The sequence below is a fragment of the Lupinus angustifolius genome, chromosome LG12, assembly GCF_001865875.1.
Source record: "Lupinus angustifolius cultivar Tanjil chromosome LG12, LupAngTanjil_v1.0, whole genome shotgun sequence".
Lineage (NCBI taxonomy): Eukaryota > Viridiplantae > Streptophyta > Magnoliopsida > Fabales > Fabaceae > Lupinus > Lupinus angustifolius.
The window spans coordinates 18,285,412-18,304,099 of NC_032020.1; the positions used below are offsets into that span (position 1 = coordinate 18,285,412).

The 18,688-nt window shown below is 32.6% G+C and overlaps 4 protein-coding genes across 10 annotated transcripts; 1 reads left to right on the forward strand and 3 right to left on the reverse strand.

The window, feature by feature from the left end:
- On the reverse strand, positions 1,833-3,833 carry LOC109361996 (transcription factor TCP5-like). Of its 2 annotated transcripts, XM_019607562.1 has the most exons (3): positions 3,610-3,833; positions 2,520-3,167; positions 1,833-2,483 (listed from the first exon to the last, which is right to left on the reverse strand). In XM_019607562.1, the coding sequence occupies exons 2-3, from the start codon at positions 3,130-3,132 to the stop codon at positions 2,026-2,028; spliced, it is 1,071 nt and encodes a 356-aa protein (XP_019463107.1). In that variant the 5' UTR covers positions 3,133-3,167; positions 3,610-3,833; the 3' UTR covers positions 1,833-2,025. The 2 variants fall into 2 exon arrangements, with proteins under 2 accessions (XP_019463107.1, XP_019463108.1); XM_019607563.1 differs by lacking the exon at positions 3,610-3,833 and having other exon boundaries at positions 2,520-3,260.
- On the forward strand, positions 6,821-10,642 carry LOC109361945 (glycerophosphodiester phosphodiesterase GDPD6-like). The gene is made up of 9 exons (XM_019607470.1): positions 6,821-6,948; positions 7,505-7,578; positions 7,789-7,946; positions 8,269-8,452; positions 8,665-8,739; positions 8,881-8,990; positions 9,251-9,469; positions 9,863-10,018; positions 10,212-10,642. Exons 1-9 carry the CDS (start codon positions 6,821-6,823, stop codon positions 10,455-10,457), a joined length of 1,350 nt encoding a protein of 449 aa, XP_019463015.1. The 3' UTR covers positions 10,458-10,642.
- On the reverse strand, positions 11,252-13,487 carry LOC109361998 (autophagy-related protein 13-like). Of its 4 annotated transcripts, XM_019607567.1 has the most exons (4): positions 13,241-13,479; positions 12,615-12,788; positions 11,893-12,578; positions 11,252-11,652 (listed from the first exon to the last, which is right to left on the reverse strand). In XM_019607567.1, the coding sequence occupies exons 2-4, from the start codon at positions 12,729-12,731 to the stop codon at positions 11,493-11,495; spliced, it is 963 nt and encodes a 320-aa protein (XP_019463112.1). In that variant the 5' UTR covers positions 12,732-12,788; positions 13,241-13,479; the 3' UTR covers positions 11,252-11,492. The 4 variants fall into 4 exon arrangements, with proteins under 4 accessions (XP_019463112.1, XP_019463111.1, XP_019463110.1 ...); XM_019607566.1 differs by having other exon boundaries at positions 11,252-11,649; positions 11,893-12,788; positions 13,241-13,487; XM_019607565.1 differs by having other exon boundaries at positions 11,893-12,788; positions 13,212-13,480.
- Positions 13,901-18,010, reverse strand: LOC109361995. 3 transcript variants are annotated; one of them, XM_019607561.1, is made up of 4 exons: positions 16,843-18,008; positions 15,423-15,844; positions 14,403-14,907; positions 13,901-14,156 (listed from the first exon to the last, which is right to left on the reverse strand). In XM_019607561.1, the coding sequence occupies exons 1-4, from the start codon at positions 17,486-17,488 to the stop codon at positions 14,149-14,151; spliced, it is 1,581 nt and encodes a 526-aa protein (XP_019463106.1). In that variant the 5' UTR covers positions 17,489-18,008; the 3' UTR covers positions 13,901-14,148. The 3 variants fall into 3 exon arrangements, with proteins under 3 accessions (XP_019463106.1, XP_019463105.1, XP_019463104.1); XM_019607560.1 differs by having other exon boundaries at positions 13,901-14,158; positions 14,398-14,907; XM_019607559.1 differs by having other exon boundaries at positions 13,901-14,907; positions 16,843-18,010.

The window sequence follows — 18,688 nt, forward strand, 5'->3', positions numbered from 1 at the left end:
TGTTATTGGTGCCAGAAGATATGTCACCATATCAAAATCTGCAACCACAAATAAATTAAAATAAATAAAAAAATTTAACAAAATCTTATGAGTATAAACAATAAAAGTAAGAAGGTATAGACAATAAAAGTTAGAAAGTAAAATCAGATCTATATGACTATGAACAATAAAAGTTACCATTTTTCTCTATTATTGTTTTCTTATTTTCTTAGTTGTAAGATGGATCTACATCTTCTCCATACTAAAGAGTCTAGTAATGGAGTTAAAGGGAGAAAAAAATTCCTTAATTTCTGTATTTATTTTATTAAAAAAGTGCTGTAGTCTTAAGTGGATGGGGATCTGCTGTCCCCAACCATGTCCCTGGTCAATCACAATGAAACAAAATTCATAAAGTTGTGAATATTTAATTTTTTTTAATTGACATGGCATAATAGAATTGGTCTAGGACAGGATTTGGGACAACAGATCCTTCTCCGTCTTAATTACCTAAGAAGATACGTTGTAAAACCTTATATAGAATGTGGACCAGCGGCAAGTGAAACTACTTTAGGTCTTTCTCTTTGATGCCAACATTTATAAACCCAAGTTGCAGTTGCAGCAGCTCCTTTAATCTATTATCTTGGATCTTGTGAAATTATTTGTCTGCAGTAGCAACAGTCACTGTTTACAAATGCATCTCTCTGCTTGTTATTTTATGTTCCTTCCTTTTCATGGTCAGAAAGAACTGCACATTCCAAACCACGTTTTCTCTCACTTTTTCCACTACTTAATTTGTATACAGGATGCTTCCATATACTTGTCATACCCTTCATCAATCAATATATATGAAAATACAAAGGTGAATATATATAGATTCAACTTATTGCTAGTGCCCTAGTCTGTAGTCTATACAGCGCAATACAGAAAAAAGATAAAACATATTAAAGATCTTTGCACTGTAGCATAACTTCTTATAGTTGTTTTGTTCAGCAGTATAGGTTGAGGATTGTGTTTAAGTATCTAGTTGCATTACTATATAAGAGTAGTAGTTTTTGTTCATTATCTTTAACTCTAGCTATCAAAACTGTTTTGCTCAGCATGCATCGACAGTAGAATGCATGAAACTAATTCAACAGTAGCATGCATGAAAGTAAATTAATATACATAGTTACATACATTTCCTTGGTGTATATGCGTTCAGATATCTTTCATATCATACATTTCCTTGATGCAAAGTTAACGCAAGCTGGCTAGTAATTTACGTGAATGTGACCATCTGAGTTGGCAGTATATTGCAGTATAACACTTAATTTTGGATACTTAGATACATGTGCTGTGCCTACTATATACACTGCTTTTGAATTGTGGTTTCTGCCACCGCTGCGTTCATGATGTGTTTACTGTATTTGTATACTATTATATTGTTGGGAAATTCATTAAATGTGGCCATGATATTTTTTTTGTTGCGTTTATCAGATTTGCAGACTATTGTGAAAAAACGACCAATGCGGTCACGATTGTGCCGAAACCATTACATTGTGATTCCATTTGTGGTTGTGGATCCATATTTTAAATTTGTATCCAATAGTGCTGGGAATTAAAATAGTATCATGGGGTTGATTTCCCGAATCATGTAAAAGTTTACCAGATAAAATCACATGCTCTATATATAGAGAGAGGTCACAACGCTAGTGATGGGAACTATAAAACAATAAATATCAGAAGTTCAATGCTCTAGTGTTTTGAAAAATTCTAATTCTCAGAGCTTCTTCTATTAGCCATCAAGGTAAAGTCGAGTGCAAAACGGTATATATATATATAGATTCTGTAGCTAAAGAAACCATAAAGATGAATTCAAACACAAATATTCCATATGTATAGCATTGCCATGCTTACAAAGATATTAATTCACCTTCAGGGATAAGACTAATGCAGGTTCCGCATGTGCTTTATTAAGTCTTAGCTTGCTTATAAACTAATGCAGTGAAGAATACTCACGAATCCATTAAGAAATATTTGTTTATCACATTCTTTGCATGAGGAGCTTCAAGAAGGAGAACCACTTCCCTTATTTGGTCGGCTACAATTTTTGTTGATATCTGAGTCAAGAAGCTTGGAATTAAATGGCATTATTGGATGGCGTCTGCTGAGAGGTGAATAGAATGAATGAAGAGACTGAATGAGAGGATGAGGCTGCATGACTTGTGAATTATTACTTAATGAGCTCAAGATCTGAACATGTTTGAATTGTCTTGGATCATTTTCCACTGATGAGTTGGCCATAAATGGAGCATGTGGAGTGAAAGGTGATGTTGTAGCAGAAGGTGGACAAAAAATTAATTGAGAACCAGATGGTACAGCCAAATTAGAGGATGAAAATTGCACACCACTGTCACTGTTTTGATGAGGATCAACATGGGAAGGAAATAAAGATCCATGGCTTCCAAATTGGGACAATGATAAAATGGAAGGCTCTGAATGGTAGGAGTTATATGACACTGCATCTTGATTTTCTTGATGACCAGTTTTAACCCACTTTCCTTTTTGTGAGATATTGAACATTACACTACTTTCAGCTTCTTTACCCTTTAGTCTTGAATGTTCTGAATCTAAATCCCAATACCTTGACTTTCCCAGCAGTTTTTGATGATTTTCCTCATTGCCTTTTATGAAAGTGGAAATATTTGCATCATAGAAGCCTCCAGAAGCAAAGTGATTATGAGAGGCAGTACTTGATTCATGATGATTATGATAAGGCAATATGGTCTGTTGGTGATGAAATTGAGGGAAACCATGAGGGATTTGAAGTGGAGGGAGGTTATCAATGTCAAGTTTTGTGGCTTCAATCAACCAATCTATGACTTTGCTAGGTTGGTTAAGACCAAGTTTGTGTTGCAGATCATATAAGATAATTGCTGTTGGTATAGAAAGCCTAATCCTCCTGTCCCTCAACCCCCTTATGGTGCAAACTTTGCTATGCCTATCTTTTCCTCCCAAAGCACGTGACACTCTCACTATTCTTGGATTTCTGAATGCTGCCCATTGTTTTGAAGAAGTTGAAGTAGTATAAGGTGCCATTGACAACTTCTCAATATTAGTACTATCACCCTCTTTCTTGGCTTGATAGCCTTTACTTGAATTTTCAATCACCATCTTCTTCTTGACATCATCCAGTAAATGTTTTTCTCCTGTATTACAGCAATTCAGAGAAGTTATATGTGCTCATACCAAAAATCACAACTTCTTGTGTCATTATTACCAAAAAAATAGTTTAATAATTACAACAAAATTATACTAAATTTGTGGCACACATGACTAAAAATCGTTCCCATTTTTAGCTTTTTTGTAGACACAAGGAAGATATTCTTTAATTAGCTAGAGTTAAAAGCAATGGTCATAAAGAGATATAGTAGTGGAAATTCTACACTGAAATAATTATTTTTTCCAATTCTATATGACAACTGATGAAGTTATGGAGCAAGTAAAATTTATGATAGTTATGAAAACAAATCAAAGGCAGAAGCATAGACCTTAGTAGGAAATTCAGCATAAAATTAGAATTTCACTGAAAACAACAGAAGCATGAGAATATTAAGCTGCTTATGTTAGTAGTAGTGAGATCAAACTTACTTGATAAAAGTGTGCCAAACTGTGTTCTATGCTTTTCAGCTTGGCCAAGAAATAAGAAATGGAGGAGGGAGTAGAGAGGTAGAGAAAAGCCCTATGTTTTTTCCAATATGAGCACTTCCAATATCAATTACTTGAGCATATAACCTCATCTTTTAGACTTCAACCTTTTCCTGTAATGGAATAATTATTTACCATAGAACTAAGACTTAGGTAAACTAAGGTCAGGATTTACATTACCATATGTTGATGTAAAAATAAAAAGGGTTTTGCAAAGGAAATTTATAACGGTCCAAAAGTGTAAAATCAATCTTAAACTTTAAAATGTAAAATCAAAAGTAATTATAGTACAGAAAAATAAGCAAGGTGCCGACTCAAATGTACAGAGATAGAAAGGGAAAGAAAAAAAGAGTACCATCAATCCAATTTATAACATCCAAAAAGAAAAGCAAGTGATTAGTCTTTTTGAGCAAAACAGCTACCTTTATCAGGAAATTCCCCACTGTACTGAACAAAATGAAAGGAAATCAACCATGTATTGCGTCAGAATTAATGCCTTTCTAATTATATAAAATCAAGAGGATGATAATGAAACCTAAATATATAGATAGACTTAAAAGTATATGCACATATCTAATTAATGTTCTTTATGATTCACTGAGATTTGCAACCAGTTTTAGAATGCATTAACAGCCTAAAAAGGATATTGTGGAATTAAACAGTGGAAGGAACTAGATAAGTTATAATCATCACCCAGATTTTAAAAAGATGTACTGTATGCAATTAGAGTGGATTACATAGATAGCTAGGTGTGTTAGATGAGGGACCATTTACTTGTGTTCTTAAAAGCATCCACTCAACTTATAGCTTCAAGGACCACATACAGTTATGGCAGAGAGATTTGCATGGCACAAGTTGGAGTTTATATATATATATATATATATGACTTTCATTCTGCAACAATTACATCTTAATTTGTCATCTAATTGTACATTTTGTTTCAATATGTTGCTAATTAGTCAATGTACCATACACTAGAACTCTAGAAGAATAGAGACTTTGTTTTACTAATTATAAAATATGAACTTGTGGTGCCCTTTGCTACTACAGTAATTACAAAGCAACTTGAGTAATTTGGAATACTTATTAGTTTCTAACAGTTTCCTAATTAAATTATGAAAATGAAACATTAATTTGCATATCAAATCTTTGACAAAAATTCACATTTTTAAAAAGAAAAAATGGTCTCATAGTTTCTCTTTTTTATTATTTCTCTATGTCTTTTTAAAGGTTAACCTTATCTAAGAGACTCTCACCAAATAGAGGTTAAAAAGAACAAATATGTATTCTTATTATTTTTAAAATTTAAACTCATAACTTGAATGCTAAACCATAATTTTATCATTGTGCACCAAGGTTCAGGAAAAAAGGTTGTATAAGAAGTACATTTTTGTTTTAAGATTTATTCAATTTTAATATAATAAGTACTTAAGTGTTTCTAAAAAAATTGTCTACAATTGAAGTACCCTAGTACTTCATTAAAAGTTTCTCTTATAATTTTATAACCGAAAGTAGAACCATATAGCTCTTGGTCATGTACTGGTTTTTTTTGTAAGAAGACTTCAATTATGTACTGTTCTATCAAGTGGTAGCAATTAAGAAAAAACTGACGAATCTTCTGGTCACACTTCTAGATTTCTTAACCACTTGCTAAAATAAACATATTAAGCAGAACTACTGCAGAATATATACAGATAGGTAAAGTTTCTTTGTAAGAAACGTTAAATTGAGTGGAGAATAGAGAATTATGGTGCTGCAGCTTTTTCCCTTCAAAACCAAGTAATATCTAGAAAAAATATAAATCTTCACCGAAATAATTGACAAGTTGGATCATGTGGACACTGCAACTGCAGTTGTGTACTACCGGTCAAAAGTTGAACCTACTTTATATACTTTTCAAACTTGAAACCCTAACCCCATATAAACCTACCAACAATAACTCTAATTAAGTTGAAATTTCATTTCTGCAAGGAAGGCTAGCTTCACCTTAGACATATTAACAATTAAGAAATACAAAGAATGATATCATTTGTCATAATAGGCTAACAAACCCTAAATTTCAATTCAGTAAACCCAGCAGAAAATTGTTAATTGGAATTATTCTTATTATATATATAGAGAGAGAGAAATATATAGGAATATAAAATGATGATTTATAATAAAGCATTATTTGGATCATGTAGCCTACCCATTTAGTGGGATATTAAGGTTTGGTTGTGGTTGTTGAATTTGATCCCTCTCTAAATATGTTGTCTGTTGTTCAAGGGTTCCTTGTTTTATTTGTCCTATTATCTTCCCCTCTGCAAATTATATCCCAGAAAAAGTGATGAACTTAATGATAAGGTGATGATGACATAAAAATTTATCTCTGAATTAAAACTCATATAGTTCTGGGCTTCTCGCCTCTATAACTTCGGGTCCAAAGTCAAGTCCAAGTACAAAAAAATGACCAATCAATATTTAGGATCAATCGGTCAGATAAGCTATAAATCTTAACCGATCCATGTGCATCCCTAATTAGACCCTCCAATGGAATTTACTATACAAAATCAATGAATGGAAGGTGAAATACAAAAAACTATTACAGGAAATCCTCGTTTCTTGAGTACTGGTCGTTCTTCAGCAGTGATAGCAGGCTTTGCCAACTTCTATATAGAGTGTGTCCATGTCACTGAAAGTGACTGAGAAGAAAGGGATCCGTTGTTGCTGCAGTCATATATATTAGCATTGAATAACCAGCTTTTAATAAACAACACATAATTCTTACACAGCACACTCTTCACTATTCACTCTAGCAGTGACCGGGTGTGTTTGCCAATCTCTCTGTGTGTGCCCATGTGAATGAAAGTGACTAATAATAAGAGAAACCATTGCTGCTTTGGTCCTTAATTTCATGATATATAAAATAGAAAAAGAGGGCAAGGGTTTAAGCTATTTCATTCATTCATTCGCATGAGAGTGACAAAGATGAAAAATTATTGTTTTTCATATCTCAAATTAATTACATATTTCATCAAGTAATATAAAAAAATTATTTTATGTTTTTATAATTTTTCTTTTTAATTATATGTCATTTTTAATTAAATTGATATATAAATGAAACACCAAAAGTGGGATAGAGGATCTTTGGTTACTAAACTAAGCATATACAGCAATGGTAAATCCATCTTGCTATGAGGCCCTGGACCCTGTTTGTGATCATAGATCAATACCTCAGTTTGGTTGGAAACTCAATGAGATATGGTTGGAAGGAAAGGGGCCCAATTCTGATGTGGATGTTTGGTCCGAAGTCTAGTGTTTGGTACATTATTTGGAAATTTCAGTTGCTGGCCCAAAAAACAAACTAATCCATAATGATAGTACCGAATTTATCTACAAAATATATATGTATAAACAAGTTCCATATTAACATATATTTTTCAAAATGACTGAGAGGAAAAAATATATGCACCAAATAATGTATAAATGTTGTATACTACTATTATGTTATATACCATTCATTTTTAATCAATATTAATTAGTAATATAAATGAATGATAAATAATGTAGTAAATATATATAATTTTTTACTTAAATCCTATATAAAATGTTCTTATTTAATGAAAGCTTTATCATTTTTAAAAATATCATTCACCCGAATTTAATACTAAGATAAGCGTTCAAGAAATACCAAAGATAATAATTCCACATATCTTCTATTTCATAATTTGTGACACTCAATTTATTATAAGTTATGATTGGACAAAAAAAATAATAAATAATTAAATTTTATTTTTAAAATATTTATTTAACCAATCACGAGTAATAACTCCCTGCTCAGTTTATAAATAGGATGTAGTCCTTTCCATCCCAAGGTACACTCAAACAGTTACCAAACACTGGTCATCTCTATTTCCATGGCTTCTTCAACTAGTAAGCCTTTTTCTTCAACTTTTTATATTTATTTACTTTTTGCTCTTTGAATTTTTTAGCTTGTATCTTATCATCAGGCTTCAACTTTTGATGAAAATGGGATATATTTCTCTAATGTTTGTGTTTAAATAACTATGTTTCATATAGTGTTTGTGTTTCCAATCTAATACAAAATCCTAACTTGGTTTTTTATAACTCTAAATTGAACAGGTTTTGCACCTTTGATATTTGTGTTGCTCATTATTGGCTGCACTGCAAGGCCTTTGTATAATGGAAATAGAAAGCCTCTACAAACATTTCGTCCATATAATATTGCACATCGTGGTTCAAATGGAGAGTTTCCTGAAGAAACTGCTCCTGCATACATGGTCAATAAGATCATAACTCTTCTGTCAAAATTGGATTCTTTTCTCATTGCCTGATTTGAAAATTTACCAAAATTATTGTACAAAAAAATAGTATCACAATGTATATCCATTGATATTTCAATATGTGTTTTAATTATATTTCCCAAAGGTTCAGCTATCACATAGAATTAATGATTCTTGTTACCAAATGCAATCATGTTACAATTATTTATGTGCAGAGTGTTATTAGTTAGATAATAAAGTCCTGATATAAGGATATAAGTTATCTCCTTCGGTCATTAAAATCACGAGCATTTATATCCATCTTTGGTTTTTCCTGCAGAGAGCTATTGAAGAAGGTGCAGACTTCATTGAATCTGATATCCTGTCTTCAAAAGATGGTATGCTTATATGTTTCCATGATGTTACCCTTGACGATATTACTGATGTTGCAAATCATCAAGAGTTTGCAAATCGTAAAAGAACATATGAAGTCCAAGGGGTCAATTTCACTGGCTTTTTTCCTAGTAATGTTCCTATTCTTTGTTAAGCTTTCTTGTAAATTTCCTTCATAAATTTTTTTACGAGATTAATATGATTTCAGCAGTTTACTGCTTATTATATAATAAATTCATAAGCATTGAATGCATCTAAATTATCATTGAATGCATCTCCTAAGGTTTGCTTATGTTCCAAATCATAGTTTGCTAAAACAATTATACTCATTGTATGCATTCAGTTGATTTCACATTAAAAGAACTAAAGTCATTGAGAGTGAAGCAGAGATACAACTTCAGGGATCAACAGTACAATGGTTAGTCTGTCCTTACAACAAGTGTCTTCCTCATTCCGCTGATGACTTGTTTTTCTCTTGTGATTTTTTTCATGAAACCACAATTACTTATGTACATATAAAAGTAGCTAAACATATGTCTATGACTTGTTTTTTTTTCAGGAAAATTTCAAATCATCACTTTCGAAGAGTTCATTTCCATTGCACTGAAAGCACCCAGAATTGTTGGAATATATCCAGAGATAAAGAATCCTGTATTAATCAATCAATATGTGAGTGTATTTTTTCTCTAGAATCTAACAAATGGTTAAAATGTTCAGAGAGGGGGAAATAATTAAGTTAATGTAGAAGGTAGAACTATTAGAGGCTGGTTAGTGCTGGTGATATCATGTAGAATCAATGAAATCAAAGCTTCTATTTACTTTAAATTAAGGCTAAGTGGGAATTATGAAGAATAATAATATTCTTATTGTTTTTAGAATTATTAGAGGTTGTGCCTACTTTATACTCATTAAGTTGAATGAATGAACAGGTGAAATGGGCAGATGGTAAAAGATTTGAGGACAAGATCATGGAAACACTTAAGAAATATGGATACAAGGGTTCATACTTGTCAAAAGATTGGTTGGAACAGCCTGCATTTATTCAATCATTTGCCCCAACTTCACTTGTCTATATATCAAACCTTACAGACTTGCCCAAGATCTTGTTAATTGACGATATTACTATTCCAACTCAAGACACAAATCAGGTGCGTAATGCAATCCCTAGTAGCCTCTCTGCATTATGATTATTGATCTTCCTTTGAACTCCTCTGCAAGTTTTTGGAAGAAAATGAATTTTTTTATGGAGTTGGTTATACTTGTTAAAGTAATTATTTAATTATAATAGTAAGTGTTTAAACCTTATAAAGTTACACAACAAAGAGAAGAATAAGTAAAGTTGGACCGTCTATAAAATTGATTATCCATTCTACATGATTGTACCTTGATTAACCCTTGATCTTATCCCATATTCTATGTACTGTATGGTTTTTTTTTATAAAAGTGATACTATCTCCATTTTATGTTATACAATGTTGTTTTCAAGTTGTAAGTTGTTTATTCCAAAGCCTAACGAGTAGTATTGCAATGATGATGTGCAGTCATACGGGGAAATTACATCTGATAGCTACTTTGACTACATAAAGGATTATGTTGTGGGAATTGGACCTTGGAAGGACACAGTGGTACCTGTTGTAAACAACTATTTGCAAACTCCTACTGATCTTCTTGATAGGGCACGTGCTCATAACTTGCAGGTATATTTCTTGCTTGAAGCAAGTTTTCTTTCATATGACTTCATGGATAATGTTCCGAAGATTGTACCAATATCCACTGTTTTCATTGTCTAGTCTGTTTAATGAGAATCTGGTTGAAATCTGCCCTATTCAATTTGTAGTCCATTTTATTCTCCTAAGTGAATTGTTTAATGAAATTTTGATAATGATGCAGGTGCATCCATATACATACCGAAATGAGAACCAATTTTTGAGCTTGAACTTTAATCAAGATCCTTATGAAGAGTATGATTATTGGTTCAACAAGATAGGAGTTGATGGTATGTTTACAGACTTCACAGGTAGCCTTCATAGGTATCAAGAGTGGACCTCCTCTAACTGTCACAACACGAGTGATGAAAAGACTGCATCCAAGCTATTGCATAAAATTGCTTCATTGGTCACCTCTTATAAAGGGTAATGAGAAGTTAAGAAAATGGTAGTGTTTAGTGTGTTTGGGTAGCTTATTTTGCTTGCTAAGTTCGTCTTGTAAATGATTAAGATGACTGGAATTCACTTCCAGAATAAAATTGTTTATCGAATAAGATAAATATATATCATGACTTCTTAGATTAACGTGCTAATATTCTCAAAAGTGCTTATTGTTTCCTCAGTCCAAGGGTCAAATGCAACTAATCTCATCTAAAGAGTTGAATTTGTTTTGAGGAATGTATTAACTTGAAGGAATATAACATAACACATTACCTGAGAAGGCCTGCTAAATTGAATCTAAGTGTTGGGATTAGAGGCTTCCTAACAACTCAAATTAGTCAAAGATCCAATATGATTTTTAAATATTAACTCAAAATAGATGCAGCAATACATTAAAGTTCAAGTAGGAAATTCCAGAGATGTTCAAAGTGAGTAATAGAGAGGCAAATGCATGTTTCTCCCTTTGTTTTTAATGATAAAAGTGCAATTTCATTGTAATTAGAAGAATAAATGGGTCATTAAAAATTGTATTTCCTTTTGTTTTTTAAGCATTTGTCTGGATCCTAACTCATAAGATTGACTTATGAGAGTGTGATAATGATTAATGCACACACTTGAGTTCCTAAAATTATATTTCATTTTGTTCCCTCACATCTCTTGTATAAATTTGTAAAATATATAGTAAATAGGAGACATGCAAAATCATGATGTGCTCCACAAGAGATGACATGCTTCACATGGTTTTTTTTGGGTAGTTGCTTAGCTTCTTTAATACCTTTTGTTTACCTGCTAATACTACAATTAGGCTAAAAATGAATTATACAATGTCAATCAGAAAAAGTCCCTGATTTGCCAACTATATATTGTACAACATAAACATGATCAGAAAATAAAAAAGTGAAGGAGTTAAAACTAATTTGCTATATCTATTTTACAGTGCAGGTGATAAATAATACTAGTTTGTCAAGATGACAGAGATAGCAAATGGTTTTTTGGCAAAAACCATGAGACTCTGACATAATGGTCAACTACAACAAGAGAAGCGAGATAGCCATCCTTTGGAAGGAGGGTTTGTTGTTGACTTTGATGTCTCATTCTCATCAACTTCATTTGTTGTTTCTTTCTGCTCCTTTTCTGTCTGCTTATGTTGCTTCTGCTTCTCTTCACCCTTAGATGAAACACTTCTATGACATTTAAGGGAGAAAAAGAAAAGAAATTGTTTCAAGTATTTGTTCAAGAAACATTCTACATGCACAAACATGCATTTATATATCTAAGGATCATATAAGCCAAAGAACTGCTGAAAAAATATGAGTATTCATGTATTAACATAGACTCTATCTGAATAGACTATTTATTAAGTTAAGGAAGCACAAGCATGCATTTATATATGTGAAGAAGTAGTTAGAGAGGTTAGAGCTTACGATTGAAAAGCAAAGGATTGGGTGCTTCCATCTGATTGATGGCGAGTATTAGAATTTTTATCATCCCCTCCTTCACCAGCATTCTCATTGGTTCGGCTAGTTTCCATTATAACCTCTCTCATTGTCTCAAAAGCTTTTGCTTCAGTTGCTTTAGCTTTAGAACATTCTACATGCATTTCAGCAGTTCTTTGGCTGATATCATTGAACTTATTCACTGGTGTTGTTTCTGCTGTGGGTTGATGACTTGGTGAACTAGCAACATTATTAGGTGGTTGATCAAACATGGAAGTTTCACCTTGTTTATCCAACTCAGTATATTTATTGCCACCACTGAAGTTAGGTATTTCATTTGAGAAGCTCATGTTTCCCATGTAAATGCTGAACAATGATTCATTAGATGCAGTGCTCCATTCCACTGGTGCATTGGTGTTGTTCCTAGCAAACACATGTGATGGAAAAGCATATGGGGAATTGGTACTAGAATCCCCTTGACGCTCCATTACTTGCACCGGAGGATTTTGTATTTCCTGCCCTTTGTTGATTGGGATATCATCATCACTGGATTTTGCAGCACCCTTTGGAGGTGTACTCGTCGCGCCTTGCACTTTCATAGGGACATTTTCATAAACAAGTGGCTGGTTTTGGAATGGATTTGGTGATGATGATGAAGGGGGTGTTGTGTTATTGCCCAATGCAGAAGGTTGAGCACCCAAATGGTTATTAACTATGCTTCCATGTCCTTGTTCTGTCAATGGAGATGTATGTTGAAATTCACCTAAATTTGTGGCAGAACCAGTTCTCAAATCACCACTAGAACTATTCTCACGTCTATTTTCCATCAGCCAACAACTTTAAGTGATTCAAAGTCCAGATTTTCCCATGCCAATTTCTATAAGCTGTACAACCACAATCTCCAATAAAACACCCTTTCAACAAGTTCACCCTTTTTCATGCAAGTTTCATACTCATAAACTAAATTCTTATAAGAATAATAACCCAGCCTTTTCTCATTAGAAGGGGTCCACTATGGGTTTCAAACAATATAGAAATGTTTTGTTATAGCAAGATGTTTAATCCCTACCTCATTTGATCTATACAACATGGAGATTCAACATGCCATTTGATATGTCAAACATCCAAAAGAAAAAGAGAAAGCAAAAACATGTTATTTAGTGATTGCCTTATCATGCATGATATATATTATTATAAACGAGGGAAATCTTAGAGACAGACAAATATTACACATTGATTGAAATATACAAACATTAAGGAAAAGCAAACAAAACCCATGCATGAGATAACATTACAAATGAACATACATTATGTGGAAGTTCAATTTGAAAGTTACATGCAAAACCAATGTGCCCGAAAGATCCAAAGAGACTGCCAGCTAGGACCTGCTGAAATCATCTAAGCCTGAAATGGCCGAGGAAATCAGCAGTCTCATTGCTTCCAGGGACTAAGAAAGATGAAGGGTTCAAGAGAATAGGGAGAAAGTTAAATGGAAGAACATGACAGATAGAAAAGTGATGAATTGGTGCAACAAAATGTTTAAATAAAACACAAGGTGTTGCACAAGTTTAGGCATTTCATTCTCTCCTATTTTTCCATTTCCAACCAAAATAACAAACTTGTCATATTGAGTTGTGTCATACATGGTGTCACTTTCTCATTCGACCCAAACAAAGACAAGTCTAGTTGGCAATTATTATCTAGTTCCCAACAAAATGTACAATTTAGGATCATGCATGAAATAAACTTTGTTGTCATGTTATTTGTTAGTATCATATTGTCATTCAGTTCGTGCAAAGCTTTAAGTTTTAAGGGCAAATTAATTATAAGAATCTAATTTAACATTGGGTTAAATATAATTAGAAATAAAATTTTCAGTCTTAAAAGTATAAGCTGATGTATAAAACTTTCAAAACATTAATACTTATACTTTTTATTTAATGTTTTGAATTTTTACAGTCTTCAAAACTGTTAACAAAACATGTATCAGAAAGAATTGACTTCTAAAATTTATATTATGCCAATGTTTTGTGAACTAAATACACACAGGAAATACTGTGATACTATCTAAGGACAAGTTGTTAAAAATATTGTCCTGATATTCACTATTTCCAAATGTATCTGTGGCATACACAAACTCTAAGTCAATAACAAGTTAGCTTTGCTATAATAACAAGTACTACTACTCTCTTGTACAACAATGACATCTTCTATTCTACTCCTACAACCAAAAAATATTTGGTATCAATGTTCATCTTCATCCATAGAATACAATATCATTCTTGCATTTTGCAAAACTGGATAACCTTTCTTTGTCCTTTCAACAATTTGCATTTCCAACTCATGATCACAATTTTCTTCTACACTGCCATCATTTAATTCATTAACACCGGAGCTTTGCCCTTCCAACATTGGTACGTCGATGGAAGAGAGTTCCCTTGACAGATTAAATCCATTAACCATGGGGTCAGTTCTGGAACCATCTACTCCACCATCTTGAAGCCGGTCATTTGAATGTGAACATACTTTTTGGTCAGGGTCATAGATACCTGATGGCGAATTTTCTTCGGAGTTATCTGTTTTTACTAATTCTTCATGAGCCTCATTGTGTGCACCTAGAGCTTTACCTGATAAATCCGTAACCAGGGGTTCGATCATAGGATCACAGTCATCATGAGTCAATATATTTCCTTTAGTAGAAGATGATGCTTGTCCACCACCTGGAGAATGCTTTTGGGAACAAGTCTCATGCTCTAATTCCATAAACCGTAATTTCCTCACGCTATTTTGGAGGGCAGTCTCAAGCTCCACCACACGTGCCTCAAGTCTGGATTGCATAACTTCGTGCAAGCGCAGACTTAGTTCGCGAGGTGAAACTGCAGAGTTTACAGGGAGATTTGTAGTGTCACTAGTATCCTCATTTGATTCGACAATATCATCCCCATGGACCTTGCCAGTTGACAACTCACCTTGCGCAAAATCTGCTATGAAGTCCGGGTCAAACTGCAAGAATTTGCAAAACATTAACATATGTAAGCCCATTAAAGCACTGTTAACTTGAATACAAAAAAAAACATGGGGAAAAAAAATATGCAAACTCACAAAAATAAAGGTGAAGAAAATGAGCTAGTTATTATAAGGCATTTGCCTTACATGCTACGGAACTAGGTAGGTTATACTTTTTAAAGGTGAAAATATGGAGGAATTGAGTAACATAATTGCTCTATAAGACATAAATCAGAAAGAAGTATTTTCACTACATTCTTTGTAACTTTCACCTCTACCAGGCATGGAACTTAATTAGGATCTTCATATATGATAAGCTAAATGATAAAGCACAGCACAACATACAAATTCCAAGACAATGTTATGTGCATATATAATGATGTCATTGCTCAATGCTATGTGCCTATAGGATTGTGTCACTGCTCAATGTTATGTTGTTATTGCTTAGAAGTTCAAAGATAAAAAAAAAAATTATTTGATAGAAAAAGATAAACATATATGCCTATGCCTACCTGAACTAGCTCAGATAGTCTTCTATCCAGGCTAGACTCATTCATATTCAACCCCAATCTCTCAAATTCGGCTTCAAGTTCAGCTTCTATTTTGCTCATAGATTCTGAGCTTTCTTCTTTCTCCTGATTATATGATTTTTTACCATCGATTACTGGAGAGTTATCCACGTGCTTTTCAGGAGAGAGTCCAGTTAGGTTCTTATCAAAGAAGAAATGATCATGTGTCTCCTGTGAACTATAAATTTCACCATGTAATTCCTTCACTGTCATTGAAACTTTCATTTGAAGTTCCTCTTGTAAATCTTGAACCAAGTTTTCATTATGCTTCAACAACTCCCTTAACTTGTCCATTCCTCTTTTATTTGCCAAGATGCAAGTTATTATCCCAAAAGTTATTCCGAGACTGAAGATAAATGTTGCATCTGAGGATTATGAACATGTCAACAAAAGCAGTTATCAAAGCAAAACACACTGCATAAGAAATCAACTATCAACCTAATTTGTCATTAGATCAATATTTGCTTTTAAAACCTGTCTAATATGTTAGATGTTATACATAACTGATTCTAAGTCCAGATAAAAGGTGAAGGTTGTGTTAGGTGATCGACAACCAACGTAAAACTTTGTCAAATCTCTATGATATGGATCAATGTTTGTGGTTATTGATACAAAACTACAGATGATTTGTTTCGGTTTTAAAGATAGCTGTAGTCAACATATGTTAAGACCGGATAATAAACCATTTTCCAAGTAATGCTGAAAGTGACATTTTAGGACCTGAAGCAATTTCTTTAACCATCTAGTAACTCTGGACCAAAAATGAAATTGCTAAATTGTACAACATATAAATAATCGTTAAAATTTGATTAGTGGATGGAAAAATGAGATTCAATAATGTCGTTAGAGTATGCAAGGAGTTAGACCAATTTAAAACCCATTTGATTTTCAAATAACCGACAAGACATGAGTCGTGTTCTCAGGAATGAGTTTACACCAGTTCAAATCCCATTTGGTTTTCAAATAACTGATAATATGCGAGTCTTAGCCGGCGCCACCTAGTGGGGTTAAGTGTTGATTGTTATTGTTGTTGATAATGTGAGTCTCGTTCTAGGAGCTAACGAGTTGTATACAATATATACTTGAGCATTAAAACGAAACAAGAGTCATTTACAACTTGTCTTCCTTATGCATTAGTAATATAGCAAGATACTTTAACTAACCAAAAAATGCAGATGAATCTATCTATAAAAAAATTCATATCACAATGGGAAGACAGATAATTCTCCTAAAGAGTAAATTAGTAAACAAGTTAACTAATCTCAATAAGAAACAAAAGAATTCTTCTAAAAAGGAAATACCGAAAACAAATAATTGCGACACATCAAAGGCTCAAAATGTATTTTTAATTCAAGAGCCTTACCATGTTGAGCACAAAAGTGTTTGAACACATCGTTGGAAGAGCTCAATCTCCCACTTCGCCCATTGCTTGTACTAAACTTCATCCTGGAATCATCAAAACATCCAAAGTTTGGTAAAGAAGGAACCCCAAATAATACATTTCCATCTTTCACTTGACTGGCTCCTGCATGCAACTTATATTCTGCACTTGCAGATAATGCGCCCGAAGAATCATTATCATTTTCCCTGCTGATTATTTGGCATCCATCACTTACAAGACATGGACGTGTGGCCCGGGATGGTGATGAATGAGGAAGCATGAAGGTGCAATTGCCACTAACATTGGAGCTTTCGTCATTTCCCTCTTCACTATCATTGAAGTTCTCGTTTGCAGAGAATGATACAGGCAATTTTGATACACAAAGGATATCACTCTCATTACAATTCCTGAAGCTTGAATTAACATCAGCATCATTTCTATCTAAAGGAACAACATCTTTGCCAAATTTATTTCTATGGCGAAAGGGACGACTCGGGGAGTCAGGATTCTTAATATTCGAATCCTCAGAAGACAAATGATAAGAGTTATGACCATTCTTTGAAATCTTGTTCAAACATTTAACTAAATAGCCAACTCCAGTAGCAGCTGCAACAACCCAAAAATCCATTGCAGCTCTCTCTCAAACAAAAAACACAATAAGGATTAAGGAACAAGGTCACTAACCAAACTCACCAAAACAAAATACCCTCTTTCTTTTTCCATTAGCAGAATCAAAGATGAAAGGGAAAAACTTCCCATCAATTTAGAAAAAATGGTTAAGGTAAAGAATGAGTCAGGAAAATAAAATCATCCAGAGTCAGTAACTAAACATATATTATTGTTGTGAATGGAAAAACACAATCTTTCACTAACTATGAGAAAGATGGAGAATCAAATGATGATAATAAATAATGAAAAATGGAATATAGACAGGCAAATAGCAAGAAAATAAAGAGAATGCAAATCGAAAAATGGTAATACAAGCATGAACCAAAAATCTCAATGAAAGTGCAAAAAAATCATAAAAGATTATTTATCAGTGATGTTTATGGAATGAGTTAGTACAAAACAAAACAAAGCAACTGAAACTGCAACTGCTACAACACAAACACAACACTTACCCTTATCTATCTCACCACGCCCAATAACATCTTTTCAGTTTTCACCCGCCCAATTATAAATAGACTTTAAAGATTCATAAAGATTTATATAGAATTAGATATTATTTACCATTCCTTTCCATTACTATTCTTCTTTCTTTTTTTCAATATTCAATTTTGAATAGAACAAGAACAGTAATAATATATAAAATTTAATATATATATATATATATATATATATTTTTTGTCATATAAATAAATAAAAATTATACTCATTTTGTTGGAAGAGTTTAATATGTATTAACAGTGTCAAATTTTTTACACTCAGAGCATATTATCTTATATCCTCCTGTTAAAATGTTATTGTTGTGATACATTTATAAGTTTTTTTTATTTTTTTAATTCTAAAATAATAAAATAAAAAATCATCCCCTTTTGCTGTATATACAAAAAAATTTAATGAATTACCTCCATTCATCTTTTATTTTTTGTATAAGTTTAAAAATATATTATTTAAACATTAAATAATAGTTTAAAGTTCTCACGATTTATTTTTTAAAACAATTTTCTTTTTGTAAGGCCTAATTTTGACTTAATTTTAGGTAATATTTATTTTTATTATAGTTAGATGTTTATATACATAGAAAATTAAGAACTTTATTTATATCTATTACTATTATTTGTTTATTGCCTAGCTAACTTAAAAAGGTCTCATATTTTGAAGAGTA

What these genes read in the sequence shown, in the direction of transcription:
- LOC109361996 (XM_019607562.1), bottom strand. Translation starts at nt 3,132, where the DNA reads ATGGTGATTGAAAATTCAAGTAAAGGCTATCAAGCCAAGAAAGAGGGT. An exon ending in GTTCAATATCTCACAAAAAG is followed by an intron (nt 2,484 to 2,519) that starts GAAAGTGGGTTA and finishes AAGAAAATCAAG; the next exon opens with ATGCAGTGTCATATAACTCC.
- LOC109361945 (XM_019607470.1), top strand. Translation starts at nt 6,821, where the DNA reads ATGGTAAATCCATCTTGCTATGAGGCCCTGGACCCTGTTTGTGATCAT. An exon ending in TTTCACTGGCTTTTTTCCTA is followed by an intron (nt 8,453 to 8,664) that starts GTAATGTTCCTA and finishes GTATGCATTCAG; the next exon opens with TTGATTTCACATTAAAAGAA. An exon ending in CACGTGCTCATAACTTGCAG is followed by an intron (nt 10,019 to 10,211) that starts GTATATTTCTTG and finishes ATAATGATGCAG; the next exon opens with GTGCATCCATATACATACCG.
- LOC109361998 (XM_019607565.1), bottom strand. Translation starts at nt 12,731, where the DNA reads ATGGAAAATAGACGTGAGAATAGTTCTAGTGGTGATTTGAGAACTGGT. An exon ending in CAATCCTTTGCTTTTCAATC is followed by an intron (nt 11,653 to 11,892) that starts GTAAGCTCTAAC and finishes TAAATGTCATAG; the next exon opens with AAGTGTTTCATCTAAGGGTG.
- LOC109361995 (XM_019607559.1), bottom strand. Translation starts at nt 17,488, where the DNA reads ATGGATTTTTGGGTTGTTGCAGCTGCTACTGGAGTTGGCTATTTAGTT. An exon ending in ACACTTTTGTGCTCAACATG is followed by an intron (nt 15,845 to 16,842) that starts GTAAGGCTCTTG and finishes CATAATCCTCAG; the next exon opens with ATGCAACATTTATCTTCAGT. An exon ending in GACTATCTGAGCTAGTTCAG is followed by an intron (nt 14,908 to 15,422) that starts GTAGGCATAGGC and finishes AAATTCTTGCAG; the next exon opens with TTTGACCCGGACTTCATAGC.